This window comes from Gigantopelta aegis, chromosome 9 (genome assembly GCF_016097555.1).
Source record: "Gigantopelta aegis isolate Gae_Host chromosome 9, Gae_host_genome, whole genome shotgun sequence".
Taxonomy (NCBI): domain Eukaryota; kingdom Metazoa; phylum Mollusca; class Gastropoda; order Neomphalida; family Peltospiridae; genus Gigantopelta; species Gigantopelta aegis.
In genome coordinates, this window is record NC_054707.1 from 24,400,912 (window position 1) to 24,427,776 (window position 26,865).

Below are 26,865 nucleotides of genomic sequence, written 5' to 3' on the forward strand. Positions count from 1 at the left end.
AACAAGTCTCTCATTTTACTATACATGAAAAGACATACAAGATGTGATAAACAATGTGATGACTGGTTGATAATGATGATAACAATACAGTACCATTGAACAACCACTAATTTATATTCAAAGAAACCAGAACCTAAACAATAAAAAAAAGAGAGTAATTTTAGGAACCTGCCCAACACATAGTGCTGACTCTAACATCATTTTAAAAAAACATATATCTACATATATCAGTTTAGCATTGTTATTTAATGTCTTATTATTCAGAAAAAAATTAAGACCTAGAAACGTTGATGGAGCGTGTGGTAGAGTGGTGTACAAGTGCAGTAGGTAACTGGATCGATCCCCCTTAATTAGGTTATATCCCATTCCATCCACCACTCCATGTTTGCCTTGCAACATGTTCTGGTATATAATGTGCCTGTATCTGAACATATTAGATGATAATAACAGATATAAATAATCTATGCGGTAGTAGCATTACACCTCACACTTCAATGGCTATTTTCCAGAAGCAGTTTTTCTTATCAGCACCCACGACTGGTATCATCAAAGGCTGTGGTATGTGCTATTCTGTCTGTGGGAGGGTGCATATAAAAGATGCCGTGAATGAAAAACTAGTGGATTTCCTCTTTAAAATTACCAAATGTTCGACATCCAATAGCCGATGATTAATAAATCAATGTGTTCTAGTGGTGTCGTTAAACGAAAACAAACTTCTAACTTTTCTTGTGTGAGCACAGAACTTAGAAAATGGATGCATCCTAAAATGGATTCTAGCATTGGTTTCATATGATCAGCCTGGGTTTTGGGAACTACACCTGTACTGTGTCAAAAACTGTACATATGGAAAATGGACCAAAACAATGTTTCCAGGTAAACACACATTCCTTTTCTTTCACTATGTGTTGCGACAGACCCAGAAACGAAATTACTTAGTCTATACATGTGCGTGATACGATTCAATACACAAGAAACTAATTCCCGTTTATTGTTGTAGTCTTAATGAGTGAAACAAGATTACTGTGGACTGACATGCTAAACCATATTCAGTGTTAAGTAAAACTAACTGATGTAAGCAAAATAAAATGTAAAAGATAATTAAAGAATCATTTCTGAAAGATGAATAAAATGTAATCACATAGGGCTCCTGGTTGTGAAGTTCAGGCTTTGTACACAGTTAGCAGTTAGTAGCAATGCTATTATACAACAGGATAGATTAAAAACCCAGTGATATCTTTTGATACAGATTTTAGAATTATTTATTATAGACCTAAATGTCAGTCCATCAGAAATCTTTTCACACAAAATGTAAATTCAGGAAGAACTGTAGATTAAAAACCCATGGATATCTTTTGATACAGATTTTAGAATGATTTATCATAGACAAGTCCATCAGAAAACTTTTCACACAAAATGTAAATCCAGGAAGCACTGTAGAGGTTTGAGTCAGAAAAACAAAGGAAAATAAAGAAAAAGAACATGAGGACATAAGGTTACAAGGCAATGAAATACAGATACACTATTGACCAGGATGGACCTTATACAAACATATTTGATATAATTGAACAGCAGCACCATGACAAATGATGTCTGAAATGAAGGTGGTTAACTAACTACTTATTCATCTTTTAGTGGTTTATTGTTTTGGTACAAGTAAATGAACTACATGCAAAGGTGTTTTCAGAATTTTATTAATATTTTTAGTTTTGGTAATGATTTACAAGTAATAAGGTTAGTTATTAATAGTAACGTATGGGGTTATATTTTGAAATTTCTTTCTGTTTTAACTTGCTAACACCAAAATATTAATTGAAAAGCTATCAACATGCCTCATTCACACAATGCCAGTTGTAATATTAACAGTATTACTGTAATAATAAGCTTTTCCAATATTCTTCAAGCCACTTATCTACTTAACATGTTCTGTTATATAATAATCTTAACATTATTTATTAACAAAGATATTCTCATCAGAATTAACAAACATTTGAATATCCAGTTACAGATTCGTATTGATAGCAGAACATTTTGAATGCTGAAAAACATTTCTTAGAAATGAGTAATCAGAAAAAGATAGAAAGAATTATGACCCATATGGTTAAAAATATTTATGTACATACATGTACCAAAGTGATACGCCAAGTGGGATGTAACACTTGGTGACATCAATTGGCGCACTACAACCGTACAGGAACGCCAACCAAACAAGTCGAGTGATACAAATTAAGATTAATTATGGGTAATAAATAGGATATTAAACTCTCTACTATTTGGTATCATGTTTATGTCCCATGTGAAATAATTTTCATTGTCACTCGCTAAAGCTCGCGACAACTGAATTTTATTTCACTTGGAACATACATGTAAACATGATATGAAATGAAAGCTCGTTTAATATCCTATAACTGTATAAGTATGTTACAAGTTGTAAATAAAACAAACACGGATATATGTGTAAAAGAACTATGATTTGCCGTAACCTACATTTTAACCCAGGGGTAGTCAATATGCACCTTTAATGATTTCATCTGAGAATTCTTTAAAGAAAATGAATGACTGAAAAAAGAAAACTAGTAGGGCAACTTTTATTAACAGTTCAGATTAGAGTAAACAATTTTCCTACGACCTTAAATGAAATGAAGATAACATGTAAATGGATTATACCGGCACAGTGAGGCTGAAAACAGATGACACATATTTACACATTTGATTAAAAGAGGCAACATTCTACAGACTGCATCACCAAAGAACCATGCGACAGTATTCATCTGTGGTCTTCACAAATGTTTCTTTCTTCACTATTTAATAACAGTATTAATGGCAATTGCCAGCACCTTATTTTGTGGGGAAAAAATGGTCAAAGACAGAGTGACCACTAGGCAATTCTTTTAAGCAGGCCACTGACCACAAGCTATCAAGCACAATATCAACTGAAACAAAATTGCACCAATATTTTTTTGAAAAAAAAACCCCCAACAATTCGAAAATAACCTTTCTTTCTTTATTTTGATACCCTAAACCATCATTTCCAAATTTTGGAAACCGATTTAGCAGGACTACTGTAGCTTTCCTGTCACTTCCTGAAATCAACATCTTATCTATGGTACAAACAAAAACCCCACAATAACAATTTTGCTAACACTGTTTAAATAAAAATTGAGGGCCTTTTAAAATGAACATTCAATAACCATTATACTTTTAAAGATCATCTTAAAGAAAACAAAAATTTACAAGAAAATGTTGTAAATATTAAACAATGCTTTCCCTTAAGTCCGTTTTTTTTAAATTTTCTATTTCCTATAACAGTTGTTGTATGTCTTGCCTTTGTTTTTTTGCTGAAATAAGAAAGTTTTAAAAATGAGGACCTCTTTCCATATAAAGAGTTACAGGCATACTTGAAAGCCTGTTAACCACTTATTACAGTTAGATGTGACAGTAAATATATTTCTCCTGCTTCTTGTTATTCGTGTTATCATGCAGTCAATCACTTTGATGTCGCCCTTCACAGGTGTCAATACAAGTTCTCACTGTTAGCGTTCCGTGGTTTCTTTATCTTGTCCATGTTTTTGTGTATAATATCATGAAGGCTAGCCTGAAACACAAAATAATACGATACGTTAAAACAAGACAGGAAAAAGCAAAGTGAAGCCCAAACACAATGGTTACAAGTACTACAACTGATGTAAACAGCTGCTGGTAGGTGGCAAACATTAAGTGATGTTTACACAACTGTCAGAATGAATTAACTCAACAGTGTCTAATGTTTCATGATACCCCAGCACAAATATCTCTTATACCTGTATTTTTGAAAATTAATATACTAGTATAATACTTAACGGATCTCATGAAAAATATTTGATTTTTCATTTCTGCTATAGCATACTTCAAAGATGCAAGGAAAGGACTGAATCGAAAAACAATTTAATACTCTGTTCAAAGGCATGATTCCTTCTCATAGAACCTCCTCACTGAACCCATTTTGTTTATTCTATCCCATGACAGATATATCGAGGGCCATGATATGTGTTGTCCTGTTTATGGGAAAATGCATACAAAAGATCCGTTGCTGCTGATGAAAAAGTGTATCAAATATCTGACATCCAATACCCAATGTGTTCTATTTAACCAAAATAAACTTTTTCACTCCAAGGAAAACCTTGTTTTTTTAAAAATATATTCCTGATGCTGTGTAATAGTCATTCATCGTGAATACTCCACTTAACTAGACTATATAATATATACAAACAGCACAGTTGTGTACACTTTACTTACATAATGGTTGCGAAGCTCACAGCATGTCAGCCTCAAACAAACAAACTCCTTTTCATCCAACTCCTTAACTGCTTGCCGATAGTCCTCCTGTAAGAAAAGAAAAAACCCTCAGTCATTGTGTCGTTATAAAAAAACATTATAGACTATATTACTGGAAGATAATGAAAAATCTAAAAAAAAACCCATACATGTATTAAATTTATAACCAATAGCAAACTGAAAAGTGTATTTCAATAGAGCAAGACTCAAAATAAAAAGTACAATATGGTATGTTACTATTATTTTTATAAACACAACAAGCCAAAAGAAATATGTCCCATTAAGAAAAAAATAAATGGCCTGCTAGAAATCTGAGAGCAAGGGTGATGGGAGAATTTACAACAGTGTGAAAATATTATGACCTCTGAGATGTATTTTAAGGCATCATGGAATTAAAATATAACAGAGCCACAAGCTAAATAGCAGATAAGATAATCCTACATACATCTGTGTCTTGAAAAATCACTAGTGATTTGTTGGTGGTTTTAGCAGGTGACTAAATACAATGGACTGCTTTTCACAGGCCACTATTTCGAGCCTTGTAAAGGTTTCATGCAACACTACAAAACCTCAATGATATACACTGAAATATGTTTTTTTAATGACACCGTAACACATTGTGGGATTTAACTGCCAAACTGGCACCATCAACACTTGTATCAATGTGTTTCAACACTAATGAAACAATGGTATACTCTTATAACCCATCAGCTGAGGGTCCAGGCATTGCACAACAACTGGTATACCAAAGGCTGTGGTATGTGATATCCTGTAAGTTGGATGATGCATATATAAAAGATCCCTTGATACTAATGGAAAAATGTAGCATGTTACCAAATCTCTGACATCCAATAGCCAATGATTAATTAATCAATCAATGTGCTCTATGGTGTCGTTAAACAAAACAAACTTTAAAATCAACAGAGGGGGTCAACTACTGTATTAGTTCACTTTCTAACAGATTGTTGGGGTAATGCTTTATTCTCCCCCTGGACCCGTTCTCCACTTCCAATGCCTATGTAATCAAACATTTTAACTTTAACCTTCTGACTACTGCAAGCGAGATATTTCGCCCGATGTCATGCCATCGACATACTGTACACTGTATACAGTGCATTCCTCAATTCATATTTTCCACCATTTTGCACACGACACTCACCAGAAAGACTTGTATAACAGGAAACAGAAGTCGACCCAGCTTCATGTATCTTTAGGTTTTGTTTTTCTTTGGAAAATAACTTGTAATTTTGAATAGAATAAGTGGTTTTCGGCAAGTATTTTCGCTTCACAACAATGGAGGCATGTCGCAGTCGATAGCTAATTGTGACAGCTAATTTGATAATAAATTTGATCGTTTTACCAACAAAAGTCACCATATATTGGGACATGAATCGTAGTTCGTTATAAAAAAAGAATTATGGTCAGAAAACCACTGTTATCGAGAATAATAGACATAAATACTGGACAGCTGGCCACAAATTGCGGTAAGTAAATGCAACTTTTTCAAATTTTTTGCCTAATTTTAGTCAACATTAACTGATCTAAAATATCAAAAAAATTATAAAAACCCACGAAAATAACACTTACCGATTCAAATATGAACATTATTTATGTATTTATAAATTATTTAAGTGAATATACGTGAGTAAAAATATAAACTTGTACCCACTCTACGTGGTTTTTGTCAAAAATTAATCCAGTAGTCTAAAGGTTAAGACCTAGCAGTCAAATGTCAATGTGTCACATGAAGAGTACCCAACATCAGTACTTTCAATGTTAATCACAGAAGAACACAAAAACCACTACTCGTTTACATGTTAAGTTATTTCAATACAAACATACCACGTGTGGATATTTGGCAACGCGGGAAACTATTTTCGCTCTTGTGATGTAGTATCGTGAAATTTGGTCGAGATATGTGGCAGCCTCACTCTCCACTTGCCTCGCTTCTGCCATGGTATCCTCCTGAAAAAATAATCAAGTACTTCAGTGTTTTAAGGCCTAAATAAAACAAGAATTCTACAGTATCAAATGTCTCGCCTACGATAAACCATTCAAATGTTTTTTTTGTTTTTTTTAAATTAACTTTTAGGGAAATTGGCGGGACGTAGCTCAGAGGTAAAGTGCTCGCTTGATGCGTGGTCGGTCTATGCTCAATCCCCATCACTAGACCCATTGGGTTATTTCTTGTTCGAGCCAGTGCACCACAACTAAAATATCAAATCCTGTGGTATGTGCTATCATGTCTGTGGAATGACACATATAAAAGATCCCTTGCTACTAATGCAAAAATGTAGATTTCCTCTAAGACTATCTAAAAATTACCAAATGTTTGACATCCAATAGCCGATGATTTAAAATCAATTTGCTCTAGTGGTGTTGTTAAACAAAACAAACTTTAACTTAAGGAAAAGGTAAAATAAATGCTACTGAACACAGATTCAAATTATTTGCTCAGTAACCCCCCCAAAACCTCCCATCAACAAACCATACAGCTGATGCACAATGGAATATGCAGGCTAACGCCATGTGTTTTAAAGGGACTGTTCTGAGTTTACAACCATCGTAAGATATTTTTGACTAAAATGGCAACTAAAATTACATATTAAATATATTTTCTTAGAATGTCAATGTCTGTATAAACAAGGTGTTTGTTTCCATTCTAATGTTTATAGTAACCCGAACTGATGTTTACCTCCCAATAATTTTGTATGATCGAAAAAACCAAAACAAAAACCAAACAAAACATTACGAAGAATAATAAAAAATGACAGCTACAAATATCAGCAAACAAACTGGATATACAGATACTTGAATTCTAAACAAAGAAATGTATTTAATATCAGACATGATTGTACACCCTACCCCCCCCCCCCCCCCCCCCCCAAAAAGTGATTTTACTCAAACATAATGATGTTGATGCAGACTGAGAGATGGCCACTCGTTAAAAATTATAATATATGTGGAAAATAAAAATCGGTAACAGAATATTTAAAAAGTGGAAATCTGTTTTATAATGGAAAACAATCAATTTATAAGTGCACAGTGAAATGACGTAAATGTGATCACTTGCCCAGTGGACTGTTTGGGATCGATACTGGTCAGTGGGACCATTGGGCTATTTCTTGTTCCAGCCAATGCACCAAGACTGCTATATCAAAGGCTGAGGCATGTGCTATCCTGTCTGTGGGATGGTGCATATAAAAGATCCCTTGCTGCAAATGGAAAAATGTAGCGGTTTCCCTTCTAAAACCATATGTTTGACATCCAATAGCCGATGATTAATAAATCAATGTGCTCTAGTGGTGTCATTATACAAAACAATATTTTTGCCCAGCACCTACAACCAACCCGGATATAAAACCAACCCACAAACCTGGACAATGCACACCTGAATGTGATGGAAAAGCATATTAAAGCTGCAGTCCCTGGAATATTTTTTATTATTAAAGCATATAGAATAGATCATCCAGTTCTGTTTGGTACATAAAAGGTCCACCACATCGCTATAGTTTCACAATGCTCGCTTATCTAATTTATCTAGGTCAACTATAAATGCAATGACCAGCTTGTTTTTCTTCATTTAGCGGGACGCCAATAGAACTGGGACTTTACGTGATTTGTGCAGGTGCTGAGCTTCTCACGTGATTTTAAACAAATTTAACTGTCTTGATTGAGGGGTCGTCTCATATCTCTAAAACATGTTTATGGTACAACACCTTTCCAGGGGTCGGTGGGGTATTTGCCATGAAATTTTGACAGTGGCCAGCTGTTGGCATACGTTTTACATGTAAGGGGGTGTTAATAATTACGTAACGCTCTAAGGGGTGTTGTGTTCGATTTACGTAACTAAAATTTTTCAAAACTATGTTGTTTTTATGCAAAAAGGTTTTTTTTGGAAATATACGGTCAGTCTAGGATCGATCCCCACCGGCGGATATATAAAAGGCCATAGTATGTGATATCCTGTCTGTGGGATGGTACATATAAATGATCCCTTGCTAAAAAAAAATGTAGCGGGTTTCCAAGGCACGTGTGCAGAGATTTCAGCGGGGTTGGGGGTTGTATAATGTGTTGAGCGTAGTTTATATGGGCTATGCTCCCCAGGAAAATATATTTCATGTTTTTTAAGCTTGGGCAGGTAAGGGTTTTGATCCCCAATACCCTCCCCCTGCACATGCACACGTTTCCTCTCTAAGATTCTATGTCAGAATTACCAAATGTTTGACATCCAATAGCAGATGATTATTAAATCAATATGCTCTAACATTGATATCGTTAAACAAAACAATCTAACTTTACCCTTTCCAAACGAATGAATAGTTATTTGAATTTGTCGATTTTAACACACATAAAATTAAGAAGTGAAAACATTCATTGTCTACTTTAGTATATTTTATTAAAAAATATATACATGATCAATGTGTTATTAGTATACAAACTAAACTTTGAAAGTTCTACTAACACTTTATAAAATATTAATTCTGAAGTAGGAAGGTATGATTGTCGATAATACATTGTCAAGATCAAACCGTTTTCATCCTCAACCAAACGATCTTCGTATAGCGCAAGATTTTTCATTTAATTTTTTGAGACGAACCATACAATTTCAAATCCGCAAACGCACGTGTTAACTGAAACTGACAACAGGCTGTCATTTGTGCTTTGCCGAGCAATGGTGGCACAGGCGATGAATCGAGCATATACTTTTGACGATCTCCGCTCATAGCAAACACACACATGCTTTTTAAAAGTGCATTTGAGCTTGTATTTCACATTTGTACAGGATGTTATAATATGGTGACCAGAGACTAACTTTAAAATTAAGACTGGGCTTACCTGTATAGACACACCAAAGTTGTTGCCATCTTCTATTTTGGGTATTAAAAAGCTTATCCACATCTTAATCTGAAACAGAAAATAAATTTTAATTAATAATAATAATAATAAAAAATACACACTATTTGCAATAAAAATGCATTTGAATATACATTTATTATCTTTATACTCATTTTTTTTCAACACGTTTTCTCTTCACAAATGTTTAATGGACAGAATCTATTTTTAATCTACATGTGTGGTGTTTCTTTTGGTTTAATTTAATGATGTACAACAGTCACACTGTATAAAATTTAATAACGTAGCAAATTTGACTAAATTTGTAACTGTTATAACATTGATAAATTTCAATTTTCTTTTTAATTTTTTTTTCAAAAACACAAATAATATACACTTTCAAACAGAAAATCAGCTTCTATAGTCTTCATCATGATTTATATTCTGTAATAATGTTACATTATGCATTTTATCAGAGGATAACATACATTGTTTTTAAGTAATGTGATCCAATCAGAATCTAGTAAATCGTATAACAGAAGAAAGTTATAATCAGGGATGTGAGTGACCAAATGTCAAAAACTCGGTGGTGTCTGGGGCCGATAGGCCCCGACTAGGGTCCAGGGGCAACACCCTGGTGGGGGGATCAGGGGTGCAACGCCCCCCTGAAGGAGGAGCTATTTTCCCTATTAAGATCACAAAAATGGTCATGTAATGGTACTTAACAACAAATTTATGAAGTGTGTTAAATCACTTGTTAAGACCCCGGTTGGCGTATTTGAGTTCCTTCTGACAAATTTTGCAATAGGCTTTTCCACTTGCCGACGGTTTCTCAAAAACGCTTTCTAACTGAACACCGTCCACCTGTTTCTCTAGCCATTCCCATCGCCAGGGATTTTTTGTTTACGTCAAGTTTTAATTTATCTGATTTCTTCATATCTTTGCGCCGTGTTTCCATTGCCGCTTCACAAAATGCGGGCTAATTGTCTAACGCTATACACGGTTGACGAAAACGAACCAATGAAATGTCGCCTAACAACAGAAAACCTCGGCAAACCTCGTTACTGTTCGGTGCGGGAAGGGAGATAAGTCGAATGACTTCCGTGTTGATTAAAAGACGGAAATACCGGTAAAAAGTTTAAAAGTCGGACAAACCATTAAATTTATATTTTTATTTATTTGCGGAAAAAAATATAAAAATGCGGAATTTGGGTCATGAAAACGCGGAATTCCACGAAAACTCAGAAATCTCACATCACTGTATAATAATTTGAAATGTTTTATTTAACAACGCACTCAACACATTTTATTTATGGATTATATGGCATCAGACATATGGTTAAAAAAGAAAGAAAGCAATGTTTTATTTAACAACGCACTCAACACATTTTATTTACGGATTATATGGCATCAGACATATGGTTAAAAAACGAAAGAAAGAAATGTTTTATTTAACAACACACTCAACACATTTTATTTACGGTTATATGGCGTCAGACATATGGCTAAGGACCACACAGATTTTGAGAGGAAACCCGCTGTTGCCACTACATGGTCTCTTTCCGATTAGCAGCAAGGGATATTTTATTTGTGCTTCCCACAGGCAGGACAGCACAAACCATGGCCTTTGTTGAACCAGTTATGGATCACTGGTCGGTGCAAGTGGTTTACACCTACCCATTGAGCCTTGCGGAGCACTCACTCAGGATTTGGAGTCGGTATCTGGATTAAAAATCCCATGCCTCGACTGGGATCTGAATCCAGTACCTACCAGCCAGTTGGCCGATGGCCTAACCATGACGTCACCGAGGCCGGTCGACATATGGTTAAGGACCACACATATATTGAGAGGAAACCTGCTGTTGCCACTTCATAGGCTACTCTTTTTGATTAGCAGCAAGGCAGAGTTCGACAAATCCGCTAGCCTGACGCTAGTGCTTTTTAACACAGGGCTAGTGACAAATGCAAAACCAATACCCCGATGGGCTAGTGGCTTTAAAAAAAAAAAAAAAAAAAAAAAAAAAAAAAAAAAAAAACCCACCGCTAATTCACAATGTTTTTCCTCCACTGACGTACATTTGGTAAATGTTATTCTGACATTGGTCATCGCATAATTTCAACAAATCAGTAAGTATATATTAATATTCAACTAACTAAATTTCTATAAAATGCAGTAACAAGTTTCCTTTAAAGTTTCACTTTAAAGTTTCATGGACAGGAAACAACCGTAATAAAACATGTGTTTTGACTGGTTGTACAAGTCACGTGGTTGTAAAATCTGGCACTATCATGTCAACAAGGTAACAAAAGTGTGAATAGCCAGTCCCAATTAATTAAAAGGCTAGTATAACTGAACTACAACCCCAGTCATGTTTAGAATTACTGTGTTTGTCTTATGTATCTATTGTCTTCTAATTTAATGCCTCGCTTACTAGCGATAGGGATGTTGGCAGTCGGGGAACGCAATAACAGAGCCAGCTTGACCTGTTTAATTTGTGTAGCAGTTTGGATAACGTTTCACGTCTGTACAAGATAATGCTTTTTTTTTTATGTCTATCAATTAACGAGTTAAATCTTACCAATATATATGTTGATATCTGTCTGACAATGGATATATTGGCCTGTAGGCTACTCGAGCAACTGACATCATCGTTCTGGTGACAATTCACTACCGAATACACTGAACAAGACCATGCATTATCGTGTTGCATTGTATTGTGCATTAAATTCTTTTGTTTTGGGTGGTTAGAGAGAGGAGTTGGTTAAATTACTTACCTACTCCGGATGAAGGGGGGTGGTGCAAAAGCGAAAACGGAACATTGGTTTAGGATCAAACATGACAAAATAGGGTAGGTCATGCAGTTTAAAAAAACCAACAACTATATTATGAATTTATTTTTGAAACTTCATTCACCTCTACAGGTCGAGATACATTTTCACTAAATAATACTAATACGACTAAAAAAAATAGAAAAATGTATACTATGTACATAAAAAAGAAGAAAACCGGTCAGCCATTTGTTTTAGGTAGGCTTACTATAGGTCCTTGAAACATTGTTTTTCAGCCTTATATAAAGTGTGTTGTAATTGATCAGAAATTTGGGCTAGTGCTTTATTTTGGTGGGTTAGTGGAATTTACAAACCCACTAGCCCTGTGGCTAGTGACTTCTAAAAACATTTGTCATACCCTGAGCAAGAGATCTTTTATATGCACCATCCCACAGACAGGTTAGTACATACCATAGCCGTTGTTACACCAGTTGTGGAGCACTGGCTGGAACGAGAAATAGCCCAATGGGGATCGATCCTGGTCGGACCATGCATCAAGCGAACGCTTTACAACTGGGCTACGTCCTGCCCTAATAATGTGTTTAAATGAATTATAAAAATGTATGTACCTAAAGTCATAGCTGCTTGAACTGAAGTGATTGTGTCTGTACATACCTTGTTGGAATGTTCTATAAGACCTCTTATCAAGGGCTTCATCTTGTCGCAGAGTTTCCGTAAAGATCGGTTGCATGGTGACAACCCATTTGGAAACACTATCACGGCCGTACCTGCCAATACAACCAATCAGTGTGATCTATACAATAAGCATTTAAAAACAGGCACAAGGCCATTTACACATAATTCATTGTGTAACTCGGGGTACGGAGGGTAAAATTACATCCCCTAAAATCTTGGAAATTAATGGATACATTTTTACAATTTTTCGACAGATTATAGGACCCATATTCACAAAAAAGGTGTAAATTTACGTCTACGGCTAGCCCTTACGTCTGTTGTAGATTTACGTTTACGTGCAAGAAGCACCTTATTTTCAAAGACGGTCGTAAATGTAAACGTAACTTAGTTGGACGTAAATTTATGATTTAACACTCTCACCGGGAAATAATTAAAAAAACCCCATTAGAAACGATGGCTACCGGATAAATAACAAATGTGCAAAACGCAATTTTGTTTATCCTCTGCTAACAATAACATTGCGAACGGCGAACCATGGCATTTTGGTATTGGTTAGGATCCGCGTTTTGGTACGAACTTGAGGACATTTCTTAAAAAGGAAAAGATAACTCAGGAGAAATTGGCAGAGTCGAAAACATCCATTCGATCACCAACAAAAATATGTTCAATCCGTGGGCGTTAGCTATCGCAAACTGCTTCAATTATTGCTGCTAGTTTCCATAAATAATAGTAAATAACGGCGATTGTGCTTGAATTTATTATATTTACATGACTTATGTGCAGGGTTTGTTTTAACTGGAGGCACTCTTATATTTACGTCTAACTTTACACGTAGCTTACGTTTTCGTTGTTTCGTGAATAGCTCTTCAATCGTAGATTTACATTTACGTGTAAAACTAGGCTTACGATGTTTTGTGAATATGGGTCCTGCTGTTTAATATTTAGCAAAAATGCATGAAATGCATTGTCCAATTTCAAAAGATTCCAACTCTTTAACCAGTGTGCAATTTTGGTTTAAAACATTTAAATGTCATAAGGATATCTTTAGATCCCGCCACCAATCCAGCGAACCCTACCACGTGTCTCCAGTAGAATAGAAGATACACTAAATGTTTTGCATGAAACCGTGGAAAAGATCGCTATTCAAGACTATGTTTTCCTATGATTTTGAGATATATGTTGACTGTCATTTCAAAGAATCAATGTAATTTGTACAAATACTTCTTAGGCTCGTATGCTAGCCAAGCTAGAGAGTCCTATATGATTTTTGCGAGACTTGGGATCCCGGACTCTCCTCAAAATCGCACACTGTTAACTATCTAGTAGGGCCAGTTATGATCGTTTTATTTTTATTATGTATCCTCAAATTATTTTCTGGGAGAAAGCCTGTAACTGGTCTCGACTGACTGATCTATTGTGCTGGTTCAACAATGTTATTAACAACATAATAGTAATCTACGATTCCAAAAGGTCCTAATATCCTACACCATACATTAAGTGACTAAGCGATAATTCTTTTGTTCATTATGACACTATTAATGATACTTCTTCACATCAGTATCCGTGTGATAGATGTCAAACCTGTAGTACATGTAACTGAATTTGGTCTAGGGTAAGAGTGAAAAACAACTGCTGTTAAAGGCTACTCTTTTACCAGCAAATGATACAACATGTACACTAAAATCAATGTAAATGTCCTTGAACAACTGCTGAAATGGGAAATAGCCACATGGATCTGCTACAATGTTAGATGGATTCATCTCATAGAACTGGTTAACGAGTGAAAGCAATGTCCCAGGTTTGTGTAAAGAAATCATCAAAGCTCACCCTTCACATATTCTCCATTGACAGCCGAATGTTCTACTTTCCTCTTCTTTTTATCAGGCTAAAATGGAAAGAAAAAACAACCTCATAAAGCATCAAAGTCCCCAACACTTTTATGCTAAATCAGGGATAACAATGACCTTGGAAAAACAGGTGTATATTATGACCACTAACACATCCACCAGTTACGGAACAACTTCCAACAGTACCCATAACCTAACCACTCCATACAAGCTGTGTCTCACAAAAGTTTGCAGTCATATTTTTCAGTTCATACCCAGATGAACGTAATAGTAATAATAGACAATATTTATAATTAAATTTCAAACATACTTACTACAGTAACACTAAAAGTGCATATTTTATGTGGAATAAAAAAAAATTGTTCTTCAACAATAATGCTCAATGAGACAAACTAGCAATATAAAGTGACATCATCAGATATGACGTTCCCTGACAATGTTATTTTTACATTCATTGAGAAATTAACAAACTGGCAATGCTACGACTGGACCAATGGGATGATGTTAAATTGTAATTGATCTATGTTATGATCATCACAGAAGCTACACACAGCTATAGCAATTGGCTGTACCTCTTCATCTTTGATTGGTTCAGGAATCGGAATATTTAAGTCGCAAGTCAATTTGCAAAAATCTTTTTCTGCCAACTCCTGAAAACAAAAAGAAAGGCTGTTTCATTATATCAGACAAAAATGTGTAATATACATGTACCTATATATGCTGTTTTTCGTATTGGTAATATTTCCTGTGAACTGTTCTTCTGTTTACAATTACATGTGATTATACAACTTTAAATTCACATGAACTTCCAATTAGTTAGGTGGTGTTTTACGTTAAAAAAAATCAACGGTAAGTTGAAACTTCAGCATCCTTGGAAGTTTGTTCACCCATTCCCAAGAAATCCACAGATTCAAAAAATGTTCTAATTTTCTGATATTTAAATGCAGTACAAAACCTCAGTGCTCACATTGGAAATAATTTAGTTTGAGCTAACTTTTACATATTATGTACAGTATTTGCTTGAAAATTATTTAAAAGTGGCTAATTTTAATAAAATTTTATTAGCCAAATATATGTACTGTAGCCACTTTATATAAAAGTAGTGATTGGCTAATTTGGCAATCAGTGTTCGAGATTAATGGTATCCCGATATCCCGGGGATACCAGAATTTAATTTTGGATAACAGTCTTAAAGAACCCAGTATCCCACCGGGATACCATATACTACTAAATTCTCAGGTGGGATACCAGATTTTGAAATGTTAGTATCCAACTGGGATTCTAACCAAAAATTTTAATCTCGAACACTGGCAATGTACAGGGCGAGTCGTGAACCGTTATTAAAACTGATAATTCACATAGCTGAAACTGTAAACAGAACAATCAGTTACCTTTTCAGTGTTTCTGCCCATAAAGAACTTTTTGGGTATGGCGCTTTCAAATTGAATATTTTCAGTGTGTGTGCTGAATGTGATAGGGGTTATGGGGATCTCCCCCAGAAGGAAGGAATTTTTTTATTTAACGTCGCACTCAACACATTTTATTTATGGTTATATGGCGTCAGACATATGGTTAAGGACCACACAGATATTGAGAGAGGAAACCTGCTGTCGCCACTTCATGGGCTACTCTTTTCGATTAGCAGTAAGGGATCTTTTATATGCACCATCCCATAGACAGGATAGCACATACCATAGCCTTTGATGTACCAGTCGTGGTGCACTGGCTGGAGCGAGAAATAGCGCAATTGGCCCACTGACAGCGCATCAAGCAAGCGCTGTACCACTGGGCTACACCTCGTCCCTCTCCCCCAGAAAGAAAATGGGTTAGGTTTAAGAAAATCATAGAGTAATGATAAGAGTCATTAATTTTGTCAAAAGTTTAATTTAAAGAAAAATAATAATCTGCAAAACATTTAGGTATGACACCATACCCATTTAACCCTCTGGCAGAAACCCTGCTTCTAATTAAACGTACTTCTGGTGACCAAAGACTGTGAAATAGTGTCCCCTACAGTGATAGCAATAAGCAGAATTCTTCACTAGTCCACCGGACAAGTACATCTACAAATCTACTTGTCCATCATTATTTTTACTTGTCCAAATAAGTTGTTAGTTTTATTCAAGAGCAAGGACAATGTTCTTGATTATTTAAAATGAAACAGCATAATAAATTTTTACTTGTCCACTGGACAACCACTAAGGTACATTTTGCTTGTCCCAGCAGATTGTCACTTGTCAGGACAAACGGATAAGTGCTTATTTCAAACACTGCCCTAAAATGTGTTATATACTGATGAATATCAATCCTACTACCCACCAAACCTCAAACAAGTGATCTACCAACGAGACAGACTGGGTGCAACAACGATAGGTGAACAATATATACTGAACAAAAAAAGAAACTTCCGATTTGTACATATAGTATTTGTTGTGTTAAAGAATTCATTGTGTAATGAAATTATATAGGTAGTTTTAGCCGTGAGCTGTATTATCAGGATTCATGAATTTTATCAATTATTTTTGCACTGTTAATCATCGACAACGTGTAGCATTCGGTCAATTTGTTTTACTTGTCTTACTGACATTATTGTCACGTCTCAAAATTTGTAAAACAATTAACGTTTTTTACATTGTAGCATTTTAAGTATGCCAAGAATACCCAATAATTTATGCAAACGGGTGATTGGCATGCTTGATGCTGGCATGTCGACAGAAGACGTTGCAAGGCATGTTGGGAGTTCTAGTCGAGTGATACGAAATCTTCGCGTAAGATTTCGAACAACAGGAAGCACCAACGACTTGCCACGTCGTGGACGTCCGAGTGTTACAACGCGTGGTCAAGACCGTTATATCATGAACACGCATTTGTGCAATCGATTCCAAACTGCCATTGCTACTGCTGCTAACACACCTGAGCTTCATAATAACCGAATCAGTGGGCAAACTGTTCGTAATCGTCTGCGGGAGAACGGTTTACATGCACGACATCCTTACATCGGATGTGTTTTAACGCAACGTCATCGTCTAAATCGTCTTAACTGGGCACGTGTACACACTCGTTGGATACGGCGACGCTGGAATACCGTTCTTTTTTTGGATGAATCCAGATTTTCTTTACAACGTGGTAATGGCAGGGTGCGCGTCTACCGTAGGAGAAATGAACGTTATGCTGACTGTTGTGTTCTTGAACGAGATCGTTTCGGGGGTGGGGGTTGTGTCATGGTCTGGGCAGCCACTGCCCATGGTTATCGTTCACCACTAGTCGTCATTGATGGCAATTTAAATGCTCAACGTTACCGCGATGACATTCTCGCTCATCACGTCATTCCTCTGTTCCATAACAACGCCAACATCTCAATTTTTTAGCATGATAATGCCACCTCTCATACAGCTAGAGAAACTGTAAATTTTCTTAGGACAAATAACATTGATTTCATTGATGACTGGCCCGCTAAAAGTCCAGGACCCATATTCACAAAAAAGTGTAAATTTACGTCTACGACTAGCACTTACGTGTGCCGTAGATTTACGTTTACGTGCAAGAAGCACCTTATTCTCAAAGATGGTTGTAAATGTAAACGTAACTTAGTTGGACGTAAATCTACGATTTATCATTCTCACTGGAGTAATTAATAAAAACACATTAGAAACGATGGCTACCGGGTAAATAACAAATGCGCAAAACGCAATTTTGTTTGTCGTCTGCTAACAATAACATTGCGAACAGTGAACCATGGCATTTTGGTATTGGTGGGGATCCGCGTTTTGGTACGAACTTGAGGACATTTCTTAAAAAGGAAAAGATAACTCAGGAGAAATTGGCCAAGTCGAAAACATCCATTCGATCACGAACAAAAATATGTTCAATCCGTGGGCGTTCGCCATAGCAAACTGCTTCATTTATTGGAAATGCTGCTAGTTTCCGTAAATAATAGTAAATAACGGCGATCGTGCTTGATTTATTATATGTACACAACTTACGTGCAGCGTTAGTTGCAACCTGAGGCACTCTTATATTTACGTCCAACTTTACACGTAACTTACGTTTTCGTTGTTTCGTGAATAGCTCTTCAGTCGTAGATTTACGTTTACGTGTAAAACTAGGCTTACGATATTTTGTGAATATGGGTCCTGATCTCAACCCCATCGAGCATGTCTGGGATAGTCTGGACAGACGATTGAGGCGTCGTCCCAACCCACCCGCTAACGTCAACGAACTTCGTCAAGCGCTCATTCAGGAATGGAACAATATTCCACAGGCAGAAATCAACACTTTAGTCAATTCTATGCGCCTGCGATGCACTGCAGTGGTCAATTCAAGAGGTGGTCATACCGTTATTAAGTGGGTGTTTTTTTTTTAACCCCTACCACACCTGGTCAAAATTTCTCCCAGTTTCTGTTAACCTATGGCCATGATTTTTGCACCAAACGATGCATCATATATAACAATTATTCCCCCGGTTTGTTTTCATCAAGTTATGTTCAAGCAAAGTTAGCGGAAGTTTCTTATTTTGTTCAGTATATATGTGTATGATGCTTTGAAAAGACAACAATGAACTACATGCACCTTGTGAATGGCTTCAAGTTCCAATATCTTCTTAGGGAACACTTCTCTCACAAGCCCTTCAGCCTAAGATGAAAAAGAAAATTATTATATCAATAATAAATGTACATGTAGGCTGCATTATACGCAATCAGTGTTTTCCCCAAGATTTCAATTCCAGGGGATTTACAAGTATGTAATTTACTAAAAATAAAGGGTTATCAAATACTGGAACTGGCTGGGGTTAAACCAGATTATGTTCAAACAACCACCACACTATTACAATACCATATGTCCATGTACATGTAAATGGATGATAACAAAACCCCAAAACATTCTAGAGATGAAATTAAGGTGCACTTGAGCATGCGACCACACACCTCAGAGTCAGATGTAAAGGACAGTTAATGTAAATATGAAAATAAAACCAAACCATAGCATATTTTCATAAATTCCATCATGCAAACCTTAGGAACACTGACAGTTATCATTTCCTGTGACAATCAGTTAAAGATATCTATGTTATGATCAATAATCACATCGGGAGAACTCAATTGATCAACTTTTTCTCATTGATCACTGGAACACTATTAGCCGATTTTTTATCCAGCAATCACTGGTAAGATATGATGACAAGATAAACCTCTATATTTTCGATCACTGACCAAAAAAATAGGTCACGTGACATAGGCCCGACTCGACTAGACTCGAGTATTTCAAAGAAGATTTTCAATAAACATACTCTTTAAATCATTTGGTGAAGTACAGTAAATACAAAAAACTTTTAGTTTTGCAATAACAATACAAAAATTGTATATTTATTTATATAATAGAAACGTTTTTTTAATGTGACAAAATGTAGCTAGCGTCTTACAATAATGACGTCATGCACCATGTACGACGTCATACGGCAAAAGCCTTGCTAGGTTGACAATACTCTACTTGCATACACAAAACTGGAATAAATAATGATTTTCCAAATATTTCTGTAGGATTACAGGATAAAAGAAATAACTGGTTAGTGTTTTAAGATATCGGCTTTATTCTGCTCAGATAGAATGGCGAATGCAGCTCGGCAGTACCTTGCTGCATTCGCCATTCTAACCGTCACAGGATAAAGCCGATATCTTAAGACAGTAACCAGTTATTCCCTATATATTTACCATTTGAAGAAAAATGAAGACAATTATAAAATTATATATTAAATTGTATAAAACATTAGATGAAGACAAAGCTACTTACATCTCGCTTGCATTTCTCAATAAATTCAGCAACCTGTGAACAAAATAAAATAAAATAAAATATGCAGCTGTAAAATTACATCAACATTATTAAAAAAATATTTAATTTTTATATTTGATGAAAGCATTTGGGTGTTCTGAAGGATGAACGTTTGCGAACAATGTCAACGGCTTCTATCATATCCTATACTAATCACATTTTCATCATGAATCAAGTTACGAAACTTGCAATCAGAATTTTTTCCTCCAGTGATTCTCTACAGTACATCAATATTTAAAAATAATATTGCAAAAACAAATAGTCAAGAAAACAAATTGTTGTATCTCCCAAGTTCAAGGGCCATAACTCTGTCAAAAATGGGTAAATTGCAATGAAAGTCAATCTTGATCTGTAACAGTAGATGATAAATCTATACACAAAAATATGAGTTCAATATTTCCCGACAGTGCGAAAAAACTTCTGGAAAACTATATGTAGGTCAGACGGACAGACAAACAAGGACGGCGATGAAACCTATAGTCCCCTCCAGTTGGACTGGTAGAGGACTAGGAAAACATAGAATCTTTTAAAAAAAACCTAAAATTTATATAAATAAATAAAACTTTAGAAACAATTTTGCTACACCTTCAATCAAGGTGTGGTTTTTTGGGGGGGGTTTTCAAGACAAATATTTACATAATGTAGTTTTGTCCTTAGTTTTTCAAATAAAAATAGCTTATTTTAGCGCAGGTTAGTATACTTGTAAGTTGTATACGGTCTTGTGAATAAACGGAACGGTGAACCAAATAAAATTTGAAAAATGACCAAGAGCAAAGACAATTACATGTACTCGCATAAAACTTAAGGATTATACTTTTGAAGATGTATGTAATCAAAATAGTCAACAACAATGTATGTAGACATGTATCACTGATAAATTTAGCTATTTTACTAACAGAACAAACTACATGTACAATGTATCTTTAAAAAAACAAAAAAACTAATTTTTGTTGCTACAAATTTTGCTATTTTAGTGACTCGAATGTTTGAAATGTTTTGATGTATTGATAATATAATTTTTTTTCAATTGCAATGGGGTAGCATTAAAATGTCTCCCACCATTTTTGCACTTAACAATTAATGTGTATACAGGGCTTACCCCTTGCATTGCCAAATTTCTACTTAATTAGCCAATTTTTATACAAAGTGGCTACAACATCTAGTCTTTAGCTAATAAAATATTCAGTTAGCTCTGGGTCAACAGAACATTTCGCCAAAATTTTCAATCCTACTTCAAAAACAGCAGAAATCCGGTTATTTTCAATCCTACTTCAAAAACTGCAGAAACCCGGTTATTTTCAATCCTACTTCAAAAACAGCAGAAACCCGGTTATTTTCAATCCTACTTCAAAAACAGCAGAAACCCGGTTATTTTCAATCCTACTTCAAAAACTGCAGAAACCCGGTTATTTTCAATCCTACTTCAAAAACAGCAGAAACCCGTTATTTTCCACAAAAACTTCATTTATTTCATGAAATTATTTCGCAAAATTAAAATCAAATTTGCAAATTTGGTGAGTGCCAGAGCTAGCTCTGATATTCCATATTAAATTAATTAAGTTTGAATAATTTTCAAGCAAATACACTACACACATTATGTATTTGAAAAAAATAATTCAGTTGAGCCCTGCATGTGTATGTTTTAATTTTATCATCAAAATGGAGTACAGCAAAATATGTTATCACTATTTTAATTCTAATTTCAAAAGATGAATGTTGAGCTGGTACTTTTTTTCTTCCGAATATTCAAAGTTGAAAATATGACCCTGAGTTCCAGATAATATTGGACACTACTTTTAAGTCAGAAGTTGCCGTAACAATAATTATGAGCACACTCAAATGCAACATATTCTTAAGTTGGAAATTGGTCGAAACGATAATTATGAGTATGGAACACTTGAATGTAGCCAGAGTAATCTGCCGTTTGACAGCTAGATGGATATTTGGCCAGATATGATCGTTCTTTTAGCCAGAAATACCTGTAAAGTAGCCAGAGTATTCCGACAGTAAGGGGGTGGGACATAGCCTAATGGTACAGCATTCACTTGATGCGCTGTCGGTCTAGGATCGATCCTCATCGGTGGACCCACTGGGCTATTTCTCGTTCCAACCAGTGCACCACGACTGGTATATCAAAGGCTGTGGTATGTACTACCCTGTCTGTGGGATGATGCATATAAAAGAGCTCTTGCTGCTAATCGGAAAGAGTAGCCCATGAAGTGGTGACAGCGGGTTTCCTCTCTCAATATCTGTGTGGTCCATAACAATATGAGTAATCTAAATCAATACTGCACAATCTCTGCCTACCACACGGTAGTCAATGATTCCCACTCTAATACAGCTAGGTTTAACATTAATACTTTTACATTTTGTTTAAAAACTGTTTTTACTTATTAATCAGTAATACACAAATTACATGTATAAGAAACCAGATAGCACAGCTTTTCAATAATTATGTTCAGTGTTCTCGCTGATCCATTTAAGCGGGAGGCCTGCTCTGCTATTGCATTTTGCCGACCCCCTTTCACGTTCTGCTGCCCTCTTTATTTTCCTGTATCCTCCTATATTTTACAGCACCCAGCACACTTTTTCACACACCGACCTAACATTTATCAGTCTGCACACTAGACATCAAAGGACACAAAACTTCAGTAGCTTATGACAGTTACTGTAACGTAATTTAACAGCCTCTAAATTGTGTCCCATTCCAGTATCCATTTGTATGTTTGATACACACAATAAAATTTATTTTATTTGAGCATTGAATTTTGTTATCCTTTCAGCAATCTCCAACTGAAATACCACTTATTTGGTGCCAAGTTTGTCACATGGTCAGGACGGTCATTCTGTGTTTTTGTGTCCATTAACTCTCATCTGATATTTTGTCCTCAACTGCAGATTTAATAGGTCGTACCTGATGATTTTTTACCGGGTACTTACTGTCATTTGTTTAGTAATACTTTACAAAATATTAGAAACCTTTTTCTGTCTTCTTTTTTTTGGGGGGGGGGGGGGGGGGGGGGGGGGGGGGGGGGGGATATTGCCACTTATAAAAACAACGGATGTGGTAGTATTTATCATTAAAATAATTTATCTTCAGTGCCAAATAATATATGCACTGCCTTTACAAAAACTAAATTATTTATTCCATAACTTACACATGATATCCATGTCATAAACCCATGTGATAATTTAGTGTATTAACCCAGTTAATAATGGTATATGCAAATTTGCAAGGTCTCCAATGTGTTGCTGTGGATGGGTCATTTGCGTACAAGCCAACAAGACCTTTATACCTGAGCGTAACGTTTTCAAAGATTTAGTTAAAATGTGTGACGTCAAAGTAATTTGTGCTAATCGTGATGACATCATATTACCGATGGTGCAACTTTAGTATTGTGTTTTACTAAAACTTTAATTAAAATATTATTTTAGAAGTGTTATAGGATAAACAGAATTTGCTACTCATGTTTTTTAATGTGTAAAATATCAACCTCATCTAGTTAATGGGTATTTGTCTTGGCAGAGCCTCAACAAATACCAATTAACATAGAATTGGTTGATATTTTGGGGATGCGGTGAACTTGTATGGAAACTAACTCGTATGAACGGAAAACTCGTATGGAAAACGAACTTGTATGTAAAAAATAACGGTGAACTCGTATGGGGATGTATGGATATGCAGATATACTTTGATATTTCTCTTAAATGTGTATTTTGACACTTGTTTTGTATACATGCTTCTTATTTATGTCACCATCAGTCAACTATTTGCTTGTCAACCCCAGTTTGTGCGTCAACGACAGTCACCTATTTTTGTGTCACCCGTATGTTCAAAGTATGTTCAATCATGTTTAATTTATTCTGTAACAAGCATCCAATGAATAATAAATAGCGGGCTAGCGGATTTGTCGAACTCTGCATAAAAACTACACACAAGTTCTTGAAGTTGCTATATAGTATACAGTATTGGATATATCAGTTTGTAATTTCCATACGAGTTCACTGCATTTTCCCCCATACGAGTAAGTCTTCCATACGAGTTCACTTGTGGATTTCCATATACGAGTTCACCGCAAGCCATATTTTGCATATTAAGATATTTAAAAAATACTTGTGCCAAATCCTCTATTTATCAGCTAGTGATATCAATGCGATTGATTCATTCGATGAAGATGGAAATAAACAGAGAAGAGAAACATATTATCCCACATTTAACATTAGCCTGATTAGGGAATCACTTTAAAAAAGTGGACGATTACTTTTGGCCGGGCCTACTAAGATGTAGTGGCCCGCTACGCTGTTTGCCTCTGGGGAAACCCCTAATCATTTACAATGTTGTGACGGGTTACATAAAAATTAAATAGGTTACCTGAATTTGTTTTCTTTTTAGGAAAGTTCGACACCTACCCCTCTATTATCTATATCAAAGGCTCTTAATTTCTAAAGAGTAACCCTAACCATTGATAGGTGGCTACAGGTCGAACTCATGCCCAGTATTTTACAATACTAAAACAAATGCATTATGATTATAACTAAACGCGTATGCAGTACCCATACGGCACGGTCACTGGCGAAGTCAGGGGCTAAGTCCGGGGTGGGCGTGCCTGAACCTCTGTGGTTATGGGCACGTAAATAGACTTCCCATCCCATCCCATACGGCACTGTGACTGTAGTGTAGACAAATGTTTTCACAGTTCACTCAGTGTCATACAGAATTGCTTTTAAAATTAACTGCTCGATATCTTTCTGCTATTTACCTTTTTTGTATCATCAGATTCTTGGACACAAACTTTAACTTTAGGCATATTTTCCAAATATATTTAGAAATAAAACAACTTTAAAAATATCGTATGTTAAAACGAGAAGAACAAAAAACGTGCGACAAATCTACTGCACAAGTAAGTTAACGGAAGTTCTTTATGGTTAACGGATATCAACGGCTCAATGAATTACCGAAATATACCGAAAATAAACTAAACGAAACGAAAACCGGATAAATTATAGACTACCGGCATGATGGGGATAACTAGAACTGGCTGTGTCCCAAATCATGTTTTGTTTTGGTGGAGGGTGGGGGTATTGGTGGGGTGGGTAGGGGGGGGGGGGGGTAAATATTTACTTTCAATTAAAAAAAAACCCCAAAACCAACCCCACAACAACAACAACTACAACAAACAGTTCAACCCACCGAAAATGTATCCCCCATTCCAATAAAACTTTGTTGTTTTCTAATAAAATCAAATATATAACTGCTTTGTCAAATAAAACAACATATAATTATAAATAAAAACACAACATTAGGCCTAGAATTCTAAGCATGTCGTTATAAAGAACTAGCCTATATTATATAGCTCTGTGAATAGGCGGTAGGAATTTCTGTGGCATGTCCAAGAAGGCGAGGTCTATAAGTATGTTACTCCAACGACCAGTTTCAACAGGCAAGCAATTGTTAGAAGTTATAATTTTAATGATAACTGACCACAGCTTTTCAGGAAGAATACTAAAATAATTTTTAAAAAGTATTTTTTCTTTACATAACTTGTAACGTTTGCCTCTCGATGATTGTGATAAATTATTTCTCCATGTTTATAAATATTAATCGTATATTGCCTTTGGTTTGTTGTGAGAGACAGTTTACTGATATACTACAATTTGAGATATCCATAGATTGATAATTCCTAAATTATCCAAAATGTTTTTGATAGCGATGATCCAATTATAATTAGTTCCGTTAGTAAGATGATCATTTAACATAACTTTTGTATAATAAAAAAGACAATTTTGATTCTGTTCCTGATATAAGCCGTGCCCAGTAACATGTCATTCTTCTTTTCATTAAGTACCTCTTCCTAGCTCTTCTTATAACATGGGAAATGATATTGCTTTTTTAACAGATAAAATATGTCTAAAGAAGTTGATTTGTACAGAGTTAAATATATAATTTTTCTCGTGACCCTTAATTTCGCACCCATATAACAAGATTGGAAGGATCATCGAGTCGAACATTTAAAGTTTGCATTCGGTTGATAGACTATAGTATATTCCTTTGATTATCCTGTTCTTGGTGGTTCGGAAGTTATTTAATTTACTAAAAGTAATTCCTAAATATTTGTATTCTTTAACATATTTTAAAACAGACAACTGATAGTGGTGAAGATTTGAAATAATTTAATTCACATATTACCAGAGGTTTTATCTAAACTTGAAACACGAGATACATTGTTTTAAAAAATGCATTCTTAAAGTTCTTTTATCTTCTAAAAGAGCAAAAACGTCCAAGGGAAAATATTGGTTTCAATTTATTTTTCGATTCTGTAAAATGGTTAAGTCAATAAGACACGCGGACGATGTGATATTCTGATTAACCTCTTCAGTTCTATTGGCTGGGGAAGAGACGTATAAAGTTTGTTTTGTTTAACGACACTACTAGAGCACATTGATTAATTAATTTTCGGCTATTGGATGTGAAACATGCGGTAATTATAATTCGTAGTCATCCTAGGAACATTTTTCCATTAACAGCAAGTGATCTTTTATATGCACTTTTCCACAGACAGGAAAGCACATACCACGGCCT

General features: G+C 35.4%; 1 protein-coding gene across 1 annotated transcript; it reads right to left on the bottom strand.

Annotated features, from left to right (window-relative positions):
- On the bottom strand, positions 1 to 25,208 carry LOC121380522 (proteasome activator complex subunit 3-like). The gene is made up of 10 exons (XM_041509365.1): positions 25,046 to 25,208; positions 20,247 to 20,279; positions 19,029 to 19,091; positions 15,032 to 15,109; positions 14,440 to 14,497; positions 12,592 to 12,704; positions 9,151 to 9,219; positions 6,154 to 6,276; positions 4,273 to 4,359; positions 1 to 3,592 (listed from the first exon to the last, which is right to left on the bottom strand). Exons 1-10 carry the CDS (start codon positions 25,091 to 25,093, stop codon positions 3,512 to 3,514), a joined length of 753 nt encoding a protein of 250 aa, XP_041365299.1. The 5' UTR covers positions 25,094 to 25,208; the 3' UTR covers positions 1 to 3,511.
- Between the last annotated feature and the right edge of the window lie 1,657 nt (positions 25,209 to 26,865).

Excerpts from the sequence above, each read along its gene's own strand:
- LOC121380522 (XM_041509365.1), bottom strand. The coding sequence starts at position 25,093 with ATGCCTAAAGTTAAAGTTTGTGTCCAAGAATCTGATGATACAAAAAAG. Across the intron at positions 15,110-19,028 it reads AACTTGAAGCCATTCACAAG|GAGTTGGCAGAAAAAGATTT; the intron begins GTGCATGTAGTT and ends TTTTGTTTTCAG. Across the intron at positions 3,593-4,272 it reads GTGAGCTTCGCAACCATTAT|GCTAGCCTTCATGATATTAT; the intron begins GTAAGTAAAGTG and ends TTTGTGTTTCAG.